This window comes from Phodopus roborovskii, unplaced genomic scaffold (genome assembly GCF_943737965.1).
Source record: "Phodopus roborovskii unplaced genomic scaffold, PHOROB, whole genome shotgun sequence".
Lineage (NCBI taxonomy): Eukaryota > Metazoa > Chordata > Mammalia > Rodentia > Cricetidae > Phodopus > Phodopus roborovskii.
The window spans coordinates 15,543,607-15,565,738 of record NW_026126424.1 but is presented as its reverse complement, the minus strand read 5'-3'; the positions used below and the strand labels follow the sequence as shown (position 1 = coordinate 15,565,738).

The 22,132-nt window shown below is 43.6% G+C and overlaps 1 protein-coding gene across 3 annotated transcripts in view; it reads right to left on the bottom strand.

The window, feature by feature from the left end:
* Nucleotides 1-22,132, bottom strand: part of Cdc14a (cell division cycle 14A) — a 156,248-nt gene that overhangs the window by 34,314 nt on the left and 99,802 nt on the right. For all 3 annotated transcript variants that reach the window (XM_051185623.1, XM_051185622.1, XM_051185624.1), the window contains one exon: nt 17,082-17,220. In XM_051185623.1, coding sequence (XP_051041580.1) covers nt 17,082-17,220 — 139 coding nt within the window. The remainder of the gene's footprint in view (nt 1-17,081; nt 17,221-22,132) is intronic.

Sequence of the window (22,132 nt, the reverse complement as noted above, 5' to 3'; positions counted from 1 at the left end):
CTCCTGTGATGGTAGAAGTTGCTTTTGGAAGCTAGTCCTCAAGTTGTATTTTCTAAGCCTGGGATACATAAACTGATGACGTTAGCATACCAATGAGTCACAGTTGTTTTTCTAAACCAGCTGTAAAAATATGGATTTAAAACAACCATAATGTTTCTTTCCCTTGTGCAAATGTTTAGAAATGTGTAGCTAACCTAGCCTCTCACATTTTCATATCTTCAAAGCATCTTGCCTTTACTTTTATATCCCAGCCTTTCTGCTTCATATCAACATCTATCACAGCCCTGATCAGATACTTGACTCTTTCTGTGGGCTTCAAATAGTAGTAAAATGGCAGAGCCCTTGACAGAGAAAGAATAGGTCAGAAGGTGGCTGATAAATTCATACGGGGACATTCAAGAACTGTTATTGGAGAGAGAGAGAGAGCATAAAAGAGGGAGCCATTATAGGTTTGAAGAGAAAACTAAACCTATTGAAATGTCCAGAGACCTACAAGACTGACCCCAACTAACAATTTGAGCAACAGTGGAAAGGCTTACCATAAATGCCCTTCCCTGATAATGAGATCGACAACTAACTTGTCCACCATTATAGAGCCCTCATCTAGTAGCTGATGGAAACAGAAGCAAACACTCACAGCTAAACACTGAGCAGAACTGGAATGCAGATGAAGAGAGTGATGACAAGACCAGGCTGCAGAAACACATAGAGACAGCTGACCTGAACAAGGAGGAGCTAATGCCGCCCCCCCCCAGACTGATAGCTGGGAAGCCAGCATGGGACTGACTCAGGCCCCCCTGAATATGGGTCTCAGCTAGAAGGCCTGAGCAGTCTAAGGGACCTCAGACAGTGGAACCAGGATGTATCCCTGGTGCACAAAAGGACCTTGTGAACACATCCCCCACAGAGGGATAATGCTTTAACCTAGAGACAGGAGAGAAGTCCTAGTCCCTACTTCACATGACCTGTCAGATCTACATGACCCCACCTGGATGGCATTGCCCTACATGTGGAATCGGGGTAAAAGGGAGGGAGGGAGAGAGGGAGAGGGAACTGGGATCGAGATGTAAAATAATAAATAAATAAATAAATAAATAAATGAATGAATGAATGAATGAATAAATAAATAAATAAAAGATAAAAGACAGAATCCTTATCCCTCAAGAAGTTTCTTACAATGGGGAAAGTAAACAACTAAAATGCTGCATATTGAGGCCCTGCCAGTGAGACTCACACAAAACCCAAGGCGAAAGGGCCCACCCAGCTCTATCTAAAGGAATCCGCCATCCCCTATGAGCCCAAAAGTCAAGTATCTGTGTGCACATGCACCTGCATAGACATATGCACATACACGCCTCTTCTCCCTCCTTCCCCTCACTCCCTCTCCCTCCCTCCCTGCCTCCACCCCCCCACACAGAAAGAAAGTCTACCATAAAGCACAATATCGTGTTACAATGTAGCCGTTGTGTGTCCCTCCTTTTAAAAATCAGGTTGGTGATTGGCCAGCCTGTGAGGAACCTGTACAGTAGAGAGCAGGGCTGTTTCAGTTGGCTACAGCAGAAGATGTGGGGAAGCATTCTGCCTCACGATGGGTCTGGGGTCCACGCTAAGACAGGTAACTGTGTTGTCCCAAATACAGAGGTTATGGTAGCGTTTTTCAAGATTTAAAAGAAACGACATGAAATGGGAACAGAGTCAAAAGGTCCTGAAAGAGGCTAAAGTGAAAAGAAATGTCCGATTCAAAGCTAAGTTAAAAGTTGACAGCCCTAGGAGGAAACTTGCAAAGTAACAACTTCTACTTGCTTGATTTAAAAGACTCAGCTCGCCCTGTCTCTGGGAAGACTTGATCTGAACCTGAATATTAAAGATGAATAAGGTGTCAGAGCTGAACCGAGTGTTGCTAAGCAATGATGTACGCAATTGCCTCTTGAGCAAAAGGAAGCGGCGTTTCAAGCAGATACCTCTCCACAGACGATGCACACCGTGCTAGCTCTTATAGTGGTGTCTGTTGCCCCTTAAAAGCCTCGTCTCAGACAAAAGAAGTAAAACATGTATTTTAATGTATTTAGCATTGAGAACTCAGTTCCTGTAAAGCTGACACATCTGCTGGAAACCAATCTCCCAATACTGTAGCACATTTTCCAAGAGCAAGACATGACTGGCCCTTTGCTAATAGAAGATATGCTTTGAGGCAACAGGAAGATAGTCTTGATCTGAATGCAGCCTGCTAGAGAGATGTAGCCAGGACCAGGGTAATTGATTGTGGCTGCATCCTGGCCCAAATTAATCAGATTTGGGCTAGATAGATGTGGGATGTGAGGAAATAACTAAATATCTTGGCTTCAGTACCAGTCAATGTAATTGGTTTGGATGCCTCTTTGTAAATACCTGCTTTCAGTGCAAGTCAGTTCAGTTGAACCACTGCAAATATTTCTGGGTTTGAATGCAGGCCACACTGTGCAGTTGCTTCTATTTGGCACTCACTCGTTCTCCCTCGTTGCCCTAAGGTAAGTCAATACTGTATGGCACATCATACAATACTGTATGATAATATATTATCCTGGCTCTTTAATCCAGGACACTGATGACCAGGGTGAGCCAACTTTGACCCCAGTGTTCATCCAAAGCCATTTGATATAGAAACCTAATCCATTTTCTTTTGAGCTTGTATATACATGCGGGGTGTGTGTGTGTGTGTGTGCCTCTGTGTGTGTGTGCCTGTGTGTGTGTGTTTTTCTGTCTGTGTGCATCTGTGTGCCTGTGTGTGTATGTGTCTGTGTGTCTATGTGCCTCTATGTGTGTGTGTGCCTCTGTGTTTGTGTGAGTGTGTGTCTGTGTGTGTGTGTGCCTCTATGTGTGTGTGTGTGTGCCTCTATGTGTGTGTATGTGTGTTTCTGTCTGTGTGCCTCTGTGTGTGTGTGTCTGTGTGTCTATGTGCCTCTATGTGTGTGTGTGCCTCTGTGTTTGTGTGAGTGTGTGTGTGTGTCTGTGTGTGTGTGTCTGTGTGTGTGAGTGTGTGTGTGTGTGTCTGTGTGTGTCTGTGTGTGTGTGTCTGTGTTTGTGTGAGTGTGTGTGTGTGTGTGTGCCTCTGTGTTTGTGAGTGTGTGTGTGTGTGTGTGTGTGTGTGTGCCTGTGGAGGCCTGACACTAATGGTCAGATGTCTTCTTCAGTCACTCTCCACTTTATAGACTAAGTCAAGTCTCTCAGCTGAGCCAGAGCTCACAGACCAGCTGTTGTAGCTAGCCAGCTTGCCTCAGTGGATCCCCTGTCTCTGCCTCCCGCACACAAGGATTACAGGCAGTCCATCAAGTCTATCTGGCTCTGACATGGGTTCTGAGGATCTAAACGCTGGTCTTCACGGCTGTGTGACAAATGTTTTCATACTGAGTCATCTCCTCAGCTCCCTACCGATAGTCTGGTGTAGCATTGACAAGAAGACCCTGGTCTGTGTATAACCTCATCTCAGAGCAATGACAGACACAGGGCAATTCCTAGCTTACAGCAGTCACTAGTCAAACAGCCTAACAATATCAAAAATGGCAGACAAGAAGCAGCAAACAGGAGGTACATCGAGAGCAGGAGAAAAGCACACAGCGAAAGGAGTCCAAGTGGGAGATTCTGTGGAATTCCCAATGGTTAGAGGAAGGCTTGGAATCCTGAAATGCACAAGGAAATTACTATAGGGAGGAAATGATTTATTTGGGGTAGACTTTAAAAGACTCCAGTAGATAAATCTGCTTTTAGGTATAGAATTCCCATTATCAGCTGCTACACCATCTGCATGTCAGGCCAATACAAACTTTATAACAAAATGTAGCATGCTACTCTTTCAATTCTTATCTCCTACCATTTGGGACAAGGATACAGAGCATCATATGACCTGCATATGGAACAATCATGCATAGCTGGTGGAGATGTAATATGGATCAGCTGTTGTGGAAAACAACTTGGCAGTGCCTCAAAAAGCTACACAAAGAATTCTGCATAGTCCAGCAAAAGAATTGAGCACAAGCCCTCAAACACACTCATGGACTGGTACCCAAACCAGCATTGCTCACAGTATTCCAAAGTGGGAACAACTCAAATGCCCAGCAACAAGTGAATGGATAAACAAAATATATACATACAGTGGAATAGTATTCAGCTTAAACAGGAATGAAAGGGCTGGAAATAGAGCTTGATGATCAAGTGCTTGCCTTTCACCCAAAAGTTTTGAGTTCAATCCCCATCAATGCAAAAAAAAAAAAAAAAAAAAGAGAGAGAGAGAGAGAGATAAAATTCTGATGCATGCTACAGTTGTGACATGTATAATTAATTGCTATGAAGTGGGTGAACTATGAAAATATGCAAAGTACATGAGGTATCTAGATTATGAAAACTGGTAAGAGCAGGAAGGTAGACTAGAGATCACCAGTAGCTGGGAGAAGGGGTCAGTGGAGGGTTATTGTTCAATAGATACGAAGTTTTTGTTTAGAATGGAAAAAAAAAAAAAAAAGGTTCCACAAATAGTGGAAGTGATATCACGATATTGTGAATGTACTTTCAAATCAATAAGCTATACATCTAAAGTGGTTAAATTTTATGGTGGAAAGTAATATTTAATTTTGCAATTTATTACAAAAAATTAATTATCCAAACTTTTATCTAGTTTTACTGGCATAAGTATTTCAAGATAAGTTTCTTGCCATAACAGTTGAAAATTCCAGTAATTCTGTTGACATTTGAGTCAATATTAAGATTTTATTTTTTCTTAGTAACTTTTAATGTCAACTGATAGCCATTAAACAAATTAAAAGGTTCAAGAGTAAGCACTAAAAATAAAAGTAACTAAAAATGTGACTTTTACCAAATACTGTAAACTAAAACTTAAGCAAACTGCTTACTACTTTAATACACAAACCACAGTATGTTCTACTGTTGAGTTATACTGTATAATAATATTTAAGACTTTAAGTTTTTAGACTTTAGAAAAGACCAAATATCAAATGTTTAAATTTGTTATTAAAATATTTGAGCTGAGTTCTTTGGCCTACTATTGAATGAGCCTTTAAAAGGAGCTGAGTTCTTTGGCCTACTACTGAATGAGCCTTTAAAAGGGTTATAGAAAGAAATGGCAGTGATCAAGCCCACTAGAACCCAGTAATCACCATGGAAGCTGGGGATGAACTTGAACTTCTTTCTGGTCCTCCTACCTCCATCTCCCCACTGCTGGGATCAGAGGTATGCACCAACACAACCATCATATATAGTTGAACTGGGGTTCAAACCCAGGGCTTTATGCATGTTAGCAAGCACTGCATCTAAGTCTCACCCCAAGCCATATTTTTATGTGGTGGGCTGTAATGTACACGAGTGGACTTGTGTATGTTCCTATGTGCATGTGGCAGTCAGAGGACAACCTTGGGTATCTTTTCACCTCAATCTACCCTTTTTTTGGGAGGGGAGGGGAAGATTCCATTATGGAACTTGGAGATAGCCAACTGTCTAGACTAACAGAATGGCAAGCCTTGACAATCCTCCTACCTTTTCTCACCAGCTCTGAGACACTAAATTTGGGAATCCATGGATTGAAAGGGTTAGAGTTCGGGGGTGGGGGGTGCTGGAGAGATGGCTCAGCAGTTAAGAGCACTGGCTGCTCTGGGCGAGGACCCAGGTTCAGTTCCCAGCACCTACGTCAGGTGACTCACAACCACCTGCAATTCCAGCTCCAGGTGATCTAATGTCTTCTGACCTCCACAGGAACTTTGCCTGCACATGGTGCACATACAGAAAAGCAAGCAGGAGCACATGCATGCATGCACCCAAACACAGGAGTACACACACACACACACACACACACACACACACACACACACATACACAGAGACAGAGAGAGAGAGAAGAGAGAGAGAGGGAGAGAGAGAGAGAGAATAAATTTTAAAAAAAACTGAAAAGGGTTTCAAACACAAAATTGTTACTTTGTAAAAATAATTCAAAATAGAGCTCCCTCAGGTTTTCAGCTCTGTGCAGGTTCTGGAGGAAGGTAAAAAGAATGGGACATGGATAAGAAATGCAACTGACAAGCACAGCCTGACTCCACATGTCTACAGGTCATAGGCTGCCTTTGAGAAGCTGGCGTTCAGGGAGGGCTAACACCAATAGATGTGTGTGTGTGTGTGTGTGTGTGTGTGTGTGTGTGTGTGTGTGTGTGTGTGTGTCATCTTAGGATCTAGAGAGCATTTAATGGAAGAAACACTGTGGGTTTGGGTTTGTGGTGATATTTATAGCTTAAGAATGGTATTTTCAGCTTTAAGTTTAGGAAAAAACACTTGATGTGTATTTTGGACAAGCATAGCTTTATTTATATCCTAGAGAAATCTTTAAATAGAGAAATATCAGACGATAACAAAGAAGCTTGGAACTTCTCATGTGTCAGCTGATCGGCAATTTGTGGAAGTGCCGTCACGCACCTCTCCCCACCAGTGACATAAGAGTGTGTATCTAGGACACATCCATCCACCTGGACACATGCTTTCTTTTTTTTAATTTTCAAGGAAATTGGGATATGACTAACCAGCTTCTCTACAGACACGGATTTAGAACTGATACAGCTCAAAAGGCCCTGATTGGCTTTTCAGTTCCCAAAGAAAAAATGCAGTCGTTTCCCCCCCCCCCTCCGCCATGTCTATTCCATCATTTGTGACAGACGGAGAAACTGTGGAGCAGTTGTCACCTCCATTTCTTTCCTAATGGCCCTGTTAATAATTCATGATTTTGCGTCAGTGCTGACTTCATATTCTCCATCCTTCATAGAATCGGTCTTCAAAGCCTATGCCCCCTCCCTCCCCTTGAAATGTTCCTGGTACGTGTCTCTAACTCTTCAGCCCATATCTCACCTCTGAGTGAGCCTGTCTCCCTGACAGATTGCTCTAGTCTCCTTTTTAGCCTGTCTGTCGCTGGCCCCCATCTATCCAATTCATCTTGTGAAAGCACAGTCCAGTCCCCCTTGAGCAACACGGCACCACACCTCCTTGTCAAACACTCCAAATTAAAAAGTCGGACAACTGCAAGTAGTTCAGGATAACCTCACCTATCACTGGAACCTGTGCATCTTACTGCCAGTATTTCCTGACTATGCAATACATGAGCTTCTACAGACAGCCACACACACAATGGTTCCAAAGAACACAAAAGTTCACCTCCTTATTATTCTGCAGTTTAGACATCTAATCATAGTTTCAGTGAGTAGTGGGTAGGCAAGATAAGTTCCTTCTGGAAGCTCTGAGGAGAAAAATCACTGACTGCCAAATTCCTTAAAATGTGTCCCTTCGCTCCACCTTCAAAGTACACAGATGTGTCCTCTGCATCATTGCCTTCTCTAAACAAGTCCCTGAATCTTTTCTGAGACCTTAAGATCTGAGCAGGTGCACTGGGTAGTTCAGGATACTCTCACCAAAACCAAGATCCTGTTTCCTTATAAAGTTACACCACAGGAACGAGGGGTTGTAATATACCCTGTCAGGGACATCATGCAGCCTTTCATAGCAAACATCAGGCCTAACACTATAGCCACACTAGCTCTCTCAAAGAATAAGGCAGTGGCACCTCTTGCAGGAAGGTGAAATAAACATACTTTCCCTCATGCTTCTCACTAAATAATTTTTTTTTAATCTCATGAATGAAACAAATGAATGAAAACTTGGAAAACAGATGAGGGCAAACTAGTTAGGAACCATGAGACTCAAGAGACAACATAGCAATGAGGTTGCAGGGATTTCTTTTAAAGAAGGAAATGATGCACGAATGATGACAGGATGGAGTTTTTCCCATCAACAAAATCTAGCTTACAATAGTCAAAGGACCGGAAAGGGGGGGTTCCTAGCAAAATAGGAGAACTTTCCACAGTGAATGCTCCAGTATAGCCAAGCACCACAGGAAAAAAGCAAATCTAGAAGTGGCTCTATTCTAGCCATCAGCAGAGGCTGAGATCTTAGAATCCTACCCCACCAGGATGTCAAGGGGCAAGACCACTCCCTTCTTCCCTGACCACAGCAGCACGGAAGGCAGCCATGTTGTGACCTAGATAATGAGGTCTTGCAAGCAAACCCCACTCCCCTTGGAGGTGCTAATGGTAGCCATGGAATTCTATTCCAACAGGCAGCTCCTGGCTTCTTCCCAAATCAGCTGAGGAGCCAGAGGGGTCTCACGCATATTATCAGTAGACCCACAGGGAAGGGTTACAACTCCACATTCAGCCAGCATTGACAAAAAGCCTTCCATACCAATAAACAGTGGGCAGGGAATCCAGAATAGTAGCAAGAAAGAAAAATCTTCTGCCCCACCCCTACCCTCAGAGAAGCAATGTAAAAGGACACATGCAGACTGGGAACATGGCTCAGCTGGTTGGACTCCTTGACCCAGGACGACATGTTCAGACATTGCCATCAACTGAATGAAATGAAATGATCAGTAAATGTCAATGACACAATTATAGAAGTGTCAGAATTATCCGACAGAGTGAAATAGCCATAATAAAAGTGCTTCTACAAATTATTACAAACATGAAACAAATGAAAAATAACGAAGTTCAGCAAAGACACACAAGAGAGGGAGGAACCAAGTGGAAATTTTAGAATGGAAAAAAATATAAACTAAATAGTAGGATGTGGAGAAGAGAGACTCAATGAATGGGAAGACGGAACAGAAATTATCCTCTCTAAACACCCAAGAGAAAACAGACTAAACCCTATGGTTCAGCAAAATCCTCAAGATAACAGAGCCCAGGAGAGAAGAAAGAGCAGGATGGGAAGGCGGTTCACAGAAATAATAGTGGGAAACTATTTTCCCCAACTGTTATTTCCAAATTGAAACATCTGAGGAGCTGAGCAAATATATAAATATGACAGAAAAACTCCACATCATAACATGTGCAGTCAAAATCCTGGAAACCTTAGGCCAGCAAGATGACTCAGCAGATAAAGGTTGCTGAATGAGGCTGACAACTTGAGTTCCATCCCCAGAATACATGGAAAGGTCCACAAAGTTGTCCTCTGACCTCCACACATGCTGTGACACACACAGGTGCACACACTTGCACAAACACAAAAAATAACAATAAATTCTTTAAGTCATGAAAACCAGAGATAAGCTAAAACAAAAACAAACAAACAAAAACAAAACCTTAAAGCAGATGACACCATCTACGATGGAAAACATTGAAAACGACAACAGACTTCTCAGCTGTAATTGTGGAGGACAGAGGAAAGTTAAAAGCAGCTTGCAAATGCAAAAGAAAAAAAAAAAGAAGATTTTTCATGAATGAAGAAAAAAGTCAAGACATTCTCAAAATACAGGAAAATTAAAAGAACTGGTTGCCAACAAATCTACTCAAAAAGAATGTCTAGGACTACAGATGGCCCAGAGAGTAAAGCACTTGCCAAGCAAGTGTGACGATGTGAGTTCAAATCTCCAGGACCTGCAGAAAGCCAGGCACCATAGAGGTCTCAGCAGAGACAGGAGGATCCCTTGAAGGATACGGGTCACCCAGCCACACACACAGCAGCAAACAAGAGACTTTGTCTCAAATAAGGCTGGCCTTTGACCTCCCAGTGTGTGCCATGGCATGCATGCATGCACGCACGTGAACACACACACACACACACACACACACACACACACACACACACACACACCGCTAAGACGTTCCCTAAATCAAAAGGAGAAGATAGAAACTTTAGGACAACTGGAGGAGCAACTGTTGCAGTAAGGAATAATAAGGGTGACAAAGTGGACCTTTCCTTCTTTTTGGAATCTCAGGTAAAGCAGAGCTATGACTCCCTCTATTATGGTTCTAAATGTTCACTGGTGAGACAGTTAAAATAATTATAAATGGTGAGGGTTTAAGCAGAGAGGGAGGAGTGATGAGCAAAGGGGTCAAGACCAGGCTACAGAAACCCACAGACACAGCTGACGTGAACAAGGGGGGGCTCATGCACCCCAGACTGATATCTGGGAAACCAGCATTGGACCAACCCAGACCCCCTGAACACAGGTCTCAGATGGAGGACATGGGCAGTCTAAGGGGCTTCTGACAGTGGAACCAGGATGTGGTCCTGGTACATGAAAGGACTTTGGGAGCACATTCCCCATGGATACTCCCTTAACCTAGAGACAGGAGGGAGGGCCTAGGCCCTACTCCAAATGACTTGGCAGATTTTAATGGTCCTTCCTGGAAGGCCTTACCCTCCCTGTGGCGTGGGTGGGGAATGGGATGGGAGAGGAGTGTTGGGGGGTATGGCAGGATGGGAGAGAGAGGGAACTGGGATCAGTATGTTGATATGTAAAATAAGAAAAAATTTAAAAAATAGTTAAAAAATAAAAGGAGGGAGAAGAGGAAAGAGAAGAGGGAGAAGATGAGGATGAAGGGAAAGAGGGGGAATAAGGGGGAGTCTTGGTCAAAGCAATGAGCAGAAAAAGCTTTTGAAAAATTTTAAATCAATACTAACACAAACTCAGAAAAACAGAAATGTAGGGGATGTCCACAAACTGGTGAAGAATAACTTCAGGAAACCTCCAACAATTCACATCAGCTTAATGAAGACCACCTGGATCCACACCCCGACTTCATGAGGAAGAGGATCCAGAGGAAGACAAGAGGACATTTTAGTCTACACGCAAGAGAAGAAACAGAAGGATGAAGACTGGGAAGGAAATAAAACTGTACCATTGGTGGATTGCGCCGCTATATCCATAGAAATCTCCTGCCCCATCTCTAAACATACTCATTCACATGCACATATACCCACATACAAGCACATGCATGGGTATGAACACACACCTCCTAGTTTTTAGGATATAAAATACACATAAATTAACGTTTTCTACTCATAATGAACATGGTGGTATGGAAATATAAATACCATTTGTAATCATCAAAACAAATACTTACATGTAAAGCAAACAAGTAAGATGTGAATTCTGAACACTATACACCAAAACAGATTGAAGTACACAGAGAGATACTTTCACGGATCTCATCATTAGTCAAGATTCAACATTTAGCATTCCAGAATCAAAATGCCAGCAAGACTGTTTGCAGGTGCAGGTAAGATTACTTTCAAATATGAGGAAAGATGTCACACTAATGTTATTTAACACAAAGAAGTGAAAACTATGCTCACTTGTTCACATAAAAGCTTGTACATCTCCCATGATAATATAGCCAACAGCTCTGAACATTCCAGCTGACCTTCAGTTTGACAACAGGTATGTCTACATCTAGGACTACTGCCCTTGAAAACAAACGGTACTGATCCGTGTAACATCACAAGGAACCTCAGAGAACTGCACTTGACCGACAGCTCCAATCCCCACAGTTATGCACATCTTAATCAACTTCCATAAGTTCACTATTCTTTACTTGAGACAGTGTCTCACTATGTAGCCCAGGCTGGCCTCAAAGCGGGGCTGCTCCTGCCTCAGCCTTCTAAATCCTACGTGAGACTGTAAGTGTGCACCACAACATCCAGATTACATAAACTCTTGAAATACAAAACACAGAACACCTGACCAGTTGCCAGCAGTTTAGACAACAGGGTTGGGAAGAAGTAGGCGTGGCAAGGGACCCTGGTGGGAGGGCATGCTCCACTGACTATACCAACATCCACATCCTGGTTAAGCCACACTCTAGTCCAGAAAGGATGGGGGAACAGGCAAAGGACACATTGGATTTCTCAGTATTTCCAACTATATGCTAATTAACAATTATCTCAAAATAAAAATTTTTGATCACTCTTCTATTCAAAACCTTCACTCGACTTTTATACTCCCACAAAAATAAAATTAATAAATAAAAGGAGCTGATGAACTCTTACGAGACTGAATGACCTGACCCCTTTATCTCCTGGTATCATCTCCTAATAATATACCTTTTAACCCAAGGAGCTCCCATACATTCTCATGGGCAGACACTGTTCCTTCAGTGAAACCCTCCTGGCTGCATTACCCCCATGGGGAATGTAAACCACTATGACTGTTATGGAGAACAGTACATACAGCCCTCAAAAGAAAAAATTAATATTGTCTAAGTAACTTAATACTGGACAGCAAGTTTAAAGAACTACCCGCATGTCTGTGTTTACTACAGCATAATTGACAGTAACTAAGAAATCAAACCAAGTATCCATCTGTGCAAAGAAAGCAAGGTATTCTGCAACTGCATTCACCCTTAAACAAAACAAAATAAAACAAAGAGGAAATTCTGCCATTTGCAACAAAGCAGAAGAACCTGGAAGACTTTATGTTAAGCGAAATAAGCCAAGAACAGAAAGGCAAATGCTGCACTCCCTCACTACGAAGACTAAAAGTCAAGCTTACAAAAGCTGAGAGTAAAATGATGGCCACCACAGGCTGGGGATCTGGGAGGGACTGGGAGATGTAGACCATAAGATGCAGAACTTTATTTAGGAGAAATGTTCTCTACAGGGCTGTAGTCCAGAATGGTGTCTCTAATTAACAGCAATGTACACATGGAAACTGCTGAACAGGAAGATCTTCAAGTGTTTGTGCCATATCACATGACAGTATGTGAGGGGATGTGGTCTGTTAATTAGCTTAACTAGCCATTCCACAATACAAACACACTCCAGACCATTGTGTATACTATACATGTTTATGATGCTTACTTGTCCGATTAAAGATTAAACCAGAAAAAAGAAAATGAAATCAGAAAAAGGTTTCAGGGTTTCACTTGTGATTGGCACTTTCTAATGCCATCCTCTGAGCACCATCTACTTAAAGCTGCCTTCTCCTCCACCCCCACCCACCACCCAGTCTTCTTTCCTGGTTTGTTTTTCTGCACGGCATTCATCAGAGCAGCTGTGTGATTTATACATTTGTCTGTTCGCACAGTTCTCCTCAACCCTGAAGTACGAGCTCCAAGGGTCAAAAATCAAGCCATCAGTTTTACTTCAGCTTCCCAGGTACCTACAATGGTGGCTTTCCATAAATGTTCGTAAGAGGAAGGGAGGAAAGAAAGAAGTAAGGGTGGGAAGAAGGAAAGGAAGGGCCCTGTTATATCTGACATGATCTCAAAGGTAGACCAGAGTGATAGACAGGGAAACGAAAGATTACTGAGGAAAACATAAAACCTAAAGACATTTGTACTAGCAAATGACAAAAATGCTAAATGTGGTGCCAAATGTCTCCCAAAGGTCTATGGGGTTGGTCCCTAGCCCATGGGGCTGCCCGGAAAGGAAGGACCCTTTAGAGAATGGGGCATCTAGGGAAGTTAAGTGATGGGGGCGCCCTCCCCAGCCATAATCAGGGTGCCAGCTATTTTGCCCCTCCATTCGCCCCCTGCTAGGATGCATGCACTAGCCTTGCAGCTCAGCCACAGGCTACCGGGCCAAGTAGTCACAGGCTGACACCTCGAAAGCCAAGAGTTCGAATAAAGCTTTCTTCTTGGGAGGCTAATTCTTAGTAGGTGTCTGTTACAGCATAGAAGACAGAAAATAACTATTCCAAAGTCCTCTCATTAAGAACTTGGGAGCGCATGATGAAGAAAGATAAGACAACTCTCTTCTAAATTGTTTACATTTAACAGAGAAAGCCATTGGTCGGCTCCCAACAGCAACATAGGAAGACCAAAAGAAAAATTCCTGTTAACACAAAACAGCCTAGGAGAAAGCTCAATGCTATGTTTAAAGAGGCAAGAAAAAGGAATTTGAAATAAAGTTCATAAGCCGAATAACAGGAAGTATGGGGGGGGGCGGTAAGGAAACATGTTTATCCAGTTCAGCCCTTCAGATTCCCATGCTCTCATATTTCACTAAAGGCCAGAACCCTGAATTGCCTCTCATTCTGCACCTGACTCCATGCAAACCCTGCACCAGTGCAGACTTCTGCTCATCCCCTCAGCCACCAGACCTCCAGGAACTGCTGGTTAATAGTCCTAAGGCCCAAGGCACACATATTCAACCACTATATTACAGGTATGCATCCAAAAGATGGTGCAAGCAAAAGACACAAGGTAGCCAACACTGAGGACTTAAATGCTCATCAAGCAAACAAAACATCACATCTAATGCTACACAGCAATGAACAGTCATGGTATCAATAGCACCAAAGAGTGTGAAATTTAAAAAGCTAGATACATATACTGCTTGGCTCTACTCAGACTGGGCTCAAAAGCCTGCACAATCCATCTATGGGCTGACGAGTCAAAACAACAGTCTCTTTGGCAGAAGAACTGGGTGTGAATGATGAAGAACACAAGACCAGGTGTGGGGTGATGGTGTTTTCTACTCTTGGGGCATGGCAAGGTTAGGCAATTACTTGTTAACTTGCTGATGTCTCAAACACCTGTGTCCATCTTTCTACAGTCCACGGATAGCTGTCACTCTATTTCTTTAATTTCCCTTCGTTTTTGGAAATAGTTTATCTCTCTATTTCTGAGGCTGGCCTGTAACTCTATGTGGCCCAGCAGGCCTTGAACTAGTAACCTTCCTGCCTCAGAACTCTGAGTTCTGGGTTTGCCACTCACTAAAATAGGACCTTGTTTACCTAGCCTCCACTCTAGACTGAAGCAAGGAGTGGCCTGCATGGAACACATTAGGATGGGGACAGGACTTGCTCGTTCTCGTCCTTCAGGAGTCAACACGTGTCAGTGAAGCTCTCCTTGACCTCCCCATGCACAGAGATCTCTTCCCCCCTACCTATCACCCACTCCACCTGTTCCTATCACATCTTCTTAGCACTTACCATCAAACACCATCACATATCCACCCATTGCATTCCTCTCCCACTGGAAAGGCTGACACATGCACAACTACACCCTGAAAGCAAGAAGACTACCTGGCATAAGCCTCACACAATACACAGCTGTTTGATGGACGTGTGTCCCAGGTGTGCCAAATGACATCTCCCAGGGTCAACACCAATCCCAGGCTAGCAAAAGGCAAAGTAGAAAGGAAGGACCAAAGAGGGGAGGACAAGACAGTGAAAAGTTCAGTTTTATACTTGCAAGAATAGCCCCAGACCACAATACTGATAGAGACTGTCTAAGAAAGCCTGGGAGAACCCATGAGTCACACAGACATTCTTCCATGCAAGTTTAAAACACCTCACAAAGCATGAAAGGTATAAAAGAAATCTACCTTCTGAAGGTTCTGATCCAAGCACTACAACACTTAGCTATGGAAGTAGGTCATTCCTGCACTTGAGTTTGCACAGGCAGATACTTGGAAAACTGTAGTATGACTCACGTCGAAGGATGTTGCCAAAGTCTTACAGTGTATGCACTTACAGATGAAAGGCGTTGCTTCAAGCCACAGTACAGGTGCCTCATGACCCTAGTTCCTTCTGGTACCGTTAGGATCACGAGGCAGCTGTACTCTGGAAGGCAGAGAAAAATGGGGTATTGAGAGCACTGCGAGGTGGACACGGGTAGAAAGGGGGAAGATGGTGGACCCTGACATCCTGAAGGAGGGAAAAGGAGTGACCTGAAACAGTGGTGTCCTGGGTCCTGCAAGCTGTGTCTAGCAGAGAGCCTGGAGCAAGGGGAATGCCTTTCGAAGGAGCCATCTTCCAACTGATCATTTTGAGTCTCAGAAAATGGCTTAAGGAATTAGGTTTAGGAGTACTTGAGTTTTGAACCTGGAGGCCACTTATTACATATCACCAAGCAATTAGTATAACAGGTACATGGCATACACCCCCTGCTACAGATGCAAAAAAACACACAACAGAAAACTAGGGGAAGCCTGTGGCTCAGAGTCTCTTTAAGAATAAAGCCCTAACAACAGACTCATTATGTTTGTTCCTTGGGGGAGAACCTAGACACTTGTGTCTCTTTAACAACCCTATGTGTGCATAACTCTTCTTTAAAGCCCATTACACGTCTGTCTCTGGTTTTCCTGCTCACTTCCCGATGCTCACTGCCTTAGCAGTTATTCCCTGTGGAACTGGTAAACCAGTAATCCCCAGGCTCAGAACTTCTTAATCATCTCAGATGTTAAAAGCTTCCTTGGAACATCGTTTTTTACTTAAGACACCTCGTCCAAACTAAACGGATTTAAGTCAGAACGGAATCATCCTATGGAAAACAAGGCTAGTCAACAGGGCCATTCCAACAGGACAGCAAAGAGTGATAGTGCCTGCATTAAGTATGAGTACCTGACAGAATGTTAGAACCGGACTGAAGGCAGCCAGGACCGCATCATCTCCTCACCCTGCGGGGCTGGAAGTGTTGCATGATGGTTAGCGCACTGGCCTAGCGTGCCAAATGCTCTGGGTTCAATCCCCTACACCACGTCACATCTTGTCATCCCAGCCCTCACACGGGAGAAGAAGCCCAGGCACCAAAGTCAATCTCAGCTACATCTCAAGGTCAAGGCCAATCAGAGCTGTTTGAGACCGCAAAACAAAACAAAACCTTCTCTCCTCCTTCTGTTTGTAGGTAAATTGACATAAGTGCCTAATACTCCAAGGGGGAGAGCTGCTGTTTCATTGAAGAGCATTCTTAGAAATTGTGTCTTTCTACCCAGTGGCCTGGGGCTGGATGAAACGGCCGGGCAGAAGTGTGAGTGAACGCACAGGGGCCTTCCACCTAGTGAGCATGAAGCTGCCACCGACCTCGGCCAGGACGGAAACCTAGTGAACCTCACCTTCTCATTCCTCGATACCTTCTTGCATGAATCCAGAAACTGCAGTTTCATTAGCAGCTTGGTCGTCTTACTAAACCCAGTGACTGACCCCGGTTTTGAGGCTGGGTTTTTTAAGTTATTCTGCTTTTAGACATGCAAACAAAAGAAAGGAATGAACCGTGCCAAGGGGGATGACAGGAGAAAATTGCACTGTAGCCACATCATAGAAAATGACAGAAAAGGGGTAGGCAGGGATGGTGGTGTTCTTCTGACTGTCATCTGATCTCAGAGCTATAAAGTACAAGATCAGAGCACCTTAGCTGTCAAGTCAACAATAGTCTCCTGAGGTGCCGCCTTCTCTAACAATGCAGTCATTTTATAACCTGTCCACGGCCAGGGAACAAGAGGAAGGAAGGATCAGGGACAAGAAGGAAATGCAATCATAGGAAGGCTACTTACTCTTCCAGGAAGTGCTGCTGGGGTCCGATGATGGAGCCTGGTCGGCAAATTCTGATCCAAGCAATGATTTCAGCATGTGTAAACCTGTAGTGTTTCATGACATAACAGGCTATCAGAGTCCCGGTTCTTCCCAGACCAGCTGTAAAAAGGGGAAACAGAAAAAAATGCAAAATGTAGCATCTCTACCCAAAAAAAAAAAAAAAAAAAAAAAAAAAACAGGGGAATAACCCTGTCCACAGACTGCACCGGATTCTAGAACAATAATAGCAGCAAAGGCTGATGTTCGTATAATTTCTCTCATGTAAAAGTACACATTTTCCCCTGCCAGGTAATGGTGGGATATGCACCTTTTTAATCCCAGCACTCAGGAGGCAGAGGCAGGCAGATCTCTGAGTTTGGGGTCAGCCTGGTCTACAGAGTGAGTTCCAGGACAGCCAGTGATACACGGAGAAACCCTGCCTTGAAAAACCAATGAGTGTGGGCAGGGGTGTACATTTTTCAGGCTAAGAGACATAGTTTAAGGGCAAAATACCTGCCAAGCATGCACAAAACCCCGGTTCAATTCCCAGTGGAAAGAAAAGGACACAAAAAAAGGACACAAAACAAAATCTCCCACATTTTTCTTTAACCAAAAGAAAATGCAAGTTGCACTACATTTTAGGGTAAGAAAGTGGCATGATAGAAACAAGTGAATCTTGTTTCTAACCTTGAAATTCGTTCTTGAAAACACTTCATTAGAAAAGTAAATAGAAAAGCAAGATATGGCAGCCCACGCTTGTAACCCTAGAATGGAGGAGGCCTAGGCAGGAGGGTCATGAAGTTCAAGGCCAGCCCGGGTTAAATAGTGAGACCCTATCAGGAAGAAGTGGGGGGAGGGAGGATGAGGGAGACAGCGAGACAGAATCTACTTAATAGCTTTGCTTACGAATAGTCTAAGGCTGGGGCTGTGACTTAGTGATAGAGAGTTTGTTTTGCATGCATGAGCTCCCAGGTCCAATCCCTGGTGCTGTATTAAACAAATAAAACTACTGACTTAAAGAAAAAGAATATTGCATTTCAGGGGTCCCTTTGCCAGCTTTCCTTGGTCAAAGAATAAAGATATTCTCATCTCCCAGCACTATGAAATGTACATATTTAATCAATATCAATAATCGATAATGTTCAGTGGTGTGATATACAATACTGCATATCAATTTTTAAGCCAAATCTAATTAAAGAGTGCTAAAATAGAGAAAACTATTATCTTCACATCCGTTTTCTGTAGTTATTTTGGCTAAGTTACATTTACCTATCTGGAATGGGATCAGACAACACTTTCAAGCGTCGGTTATCTCCTGCACCGTGTGGATCCCACCCAGGAATCAGGTGAACAGCCTCGACTGCAAGCACCTTTACCTGCTGAGCCGCCTGCCCTTATTTATATTACTGCTTCCCAGAAGCATCTATAGACATTTCATTTCTAATCACCCACCATGAAATTGCACTGCTATACGTACCTATACCCTGCTTGTAAATCTGCACTTTATGTGGGAAAATATAAAAGAGCACTTTACCCAACACAAGCAATTGACAGCAATACTGCTTAGAATGCCTATCAGCCATGAATGTGAAAGGACAAATGATAGTCATGTTCATCAACCATGGAAATGAATGGACAAACGATAGCCACGTTTATCCAGCCCTTAGTTGCCTGGGGCTGCCTTCCCATTCACCTTTCCCTTTTAAAAAGCACATAAACACTGCTATTAGATGAGGTGTGTGTGTGTGTGTGTGTGTGTGTGTGTGTGTGTCCTATTTGCCTCAAGCACCCTTTGTCCCAGATCAAACATCAACATCAATAAGAGGGTAAAGATAAACACAGCCCCACTGGACTCTCGCTTTAGTATGGAGACACTGTTAGAATAGTAGCTGACAAGGCTAGTGTGATTTTGCATAGAGAAAACGCAGAGTGGGCACCAGAACCAGCAGGTCTACAGCATCTCCAGATTGGGTCTCTGTGTGCAGAGCAGCTGGGCTTTTTCACGGAGACTCCCCCAACTGCTCTTCACACAGTGGGAGAGGCCTGGTGCCCCCAGTCAGGTCCCTAATCCTACTCACACCCAAAAGGTGGTGCTGCAAATTTTTCAAGTTTCTCTGAAACTGAAGTTGCTTCCCCCTTTAAAAAGGAGTCTATAATTTTAGGTCTATAAAAAGAACCTACTTAGCACTCAGTAGTTGAGCGCTCTTACCACAGTGAACAGAAGGAGTACTTCACTAAGTTTCTATTAAAACTTTAACAAAAATGTTAAAGCATCTGTAATTAGTGGGCTCCCTGGCACACCCTGACAAGGGCACAGGGTGCTCTATTTGTACTAAGTGCCTTAGACTGCAAATCCTTTTAATGATTCCCAATAGGACATCAATATGCCCACAACAGAAAGTTGCGGTATTTTAGATTAATATTAATGCCAGAAAATGTCTCAAATTCACAGCCAATCCTTTAATCAACCACAGACACTGACTTATGAATTTCATACCTTTGCAACAAGGCTGTGTCTAATGCCCCTGTGTGGCCCTGTTTGTTGACATATGACATTTTCATTCTCTTTCCAGTCCCCATGGGAGTTCATTTAGCAAAGGATAGGAGGCTCGCTTCCATGTCTTTTTAGTTCAATTAAAACACTAAGTGCTGCTTGAATCTCCAGAAAATTAAGCTGATTTAATCAGGGCAGATGTCAAAGTAATTAGCAAGCCTAGGTAGTTAAGTACGCCATTAAAAATAAAACATGTGCAATTAAACCAAAGGTGCAATCCTTACAAAAGAGCCTACATGTGTGAATGAGTAGGGAAGAGGAAGAAGCCATCTCATATTTAAATAACACCACATGCAAATGGGACCCTTCCTCTACAAGAACTCACTTCAACACTACAAGCGTGATACTGAAAATAAGTGGGGGAGAGGAAGGAACACCTCTGCCATAGGTAAAAATGTATATACACTTCTTAAGAGGTCAATATTCACAAGTGATAAACAGAGAAAGGCTGTAACAAGAATATTTAACCGCAGGGTTTTTTACCCAGTGTTTCTTAGATGTGACACGCTATCAAGAGAGAGACACTGTGCTTAAATGAAAGCTGTGCCTGGAAGACACTGCTTTCCTGGAGTCATCCACCACCTCTGGCTCCTACAATCCCTCCACCTCCACTTTCACTTAGCTCCCTGAACCTTGGTGTGTGTGTGTGTGTGTGTGTGTGTGGGTGGGTGGGTGGTGGGGTAGGGTGGTGGGGGGAGGGATTAAAAGACATTCCATTTACGACAGAGTGCTCCAAAGTATCCTACTCTCTGCACTTAAGGATCCCTAATCATTCCCATCTTCTGCCAGAACAAGACTGATGCACATGTCAGCCCACAGGGGCTGGTCCATCACACACAGAGACTGGGCTATCACATACTCACACAGAGGCTGAGCCATCACACACTAACACAGAGACTGGGTTATCACACACTCACACAGAGGCTAGGCTATCACATACTCACACGCAGAGGCTGGGCTATCACACTCACACAGAGGCTGGGCTATTACACATTCCCACAGAGGCTGGGCTATCACACACTCACACAGAGGTTGGGCTGTCACACACTCACACAGAGGCTGGGCCATCAGTCATTCACAAGATCTGCCCAAGGGTCAAGCCAGTAAGGGCCCAGCACGGGGATAGGAGGGGGGAGTAAACACAGGGTCCCACCCATAATCAAGAAGCAATTTGCAACTGATACCTTCAGCAAGGGGAAAATCGGTGTTCCCCAGTCTCAATGTATATATTAGCCATCCTCGGGGCAGGTCCCAACCCCAGAAGTTTTTGGGGGAAAGGACTTTTGTTTCGTTTTTTTGTTTGTTTGTTTGTTTTTTGTTTTTTTTTGTCTTACTGGGCTTTTCTTTGTTTTGATTTTCATTTTTTGTTTTCTTGTTTTGAGAAACAGAACATAAACTTGGGTGGGTAGAAAGATAAAGAGGATAGGGAAGGAGTTAGGGTGGAGACATGATAAAAAATACTGCATGAAATTTTTTTTAAAGAAAAACAAATGAAAGCTGTGTCTTTTTCTCCCTTGAAATTGTTGATCCAAAATATGGCTTATAAACACATAGACATAGAACCTTGTAATAGCAAAACTAACTGACTAAGGAAAGGCAAAATAATTTTGCAGGAAAAATGCTGATTTTTTTATTATTATTATTAAATAGAAAACTGAGCTTTGAAAGAGATGATAGAGTATCTCCTGCTAAACTTGCCTGCCACATTCCTCGAGCCCTCAGGCTCTGCTGAGACTTGAAATGAGTGAAAGGTGCCTTCTCTTGCATCTGAGCAAGCCTTAACAATATTAGGAATACTACCTTACCAGAGTTAGGGTCAGAGCCTGGACCTCAACCATGCCTCCTCATGCACACACACACACACACACACACACACCATGCCTCCTCATGTATGCACACACACACACACACACACACACACACACACACACACACACACACACACACACAGCCACAGCGCTTTCTCTCTCTAGCTGGCACCAGGCTTCAGCCTTTTCCTTTTCCCAGCATGAAATGCCTGAGGAAAATCCAGTTTCTTGGAGTCCATTATCTCAACAGCCTGATAGCCAAACACAGCCAGCACAAGGTTCCATTTAGTGTCTTCCTTCCTGTCTCCTGCGGGGAGGGTTGTAATAAAACAAACTTGGGGTGCCTGTGAAACACATTCAGAACAAGACAGCTCCCTGCCTAGGGAACAGAGCCCAGAAGCAAGCGAGTGAGCACGGAGCACCTAACAATCCAAAGGACCTCCTGCAAGCCAGGGTCTGTGCCTCATGAATAGGGTGAGGGAAGAGCTGTGTCAGAGGTGGGTGCGGCCCGATTTCAGGAGCCGTCCCTAAATCGGGGGCCACGTGCGGTTCCCTTCCCTCTCTTCCAGGTTGCCTAGAGAATGTGGCTTCGCATCGCTGCCACAGCTCACATGTTCAGCAAAGTTCCTCCACCTACTCAAATCTTAAACATAGAAACAAGGGCCTACAA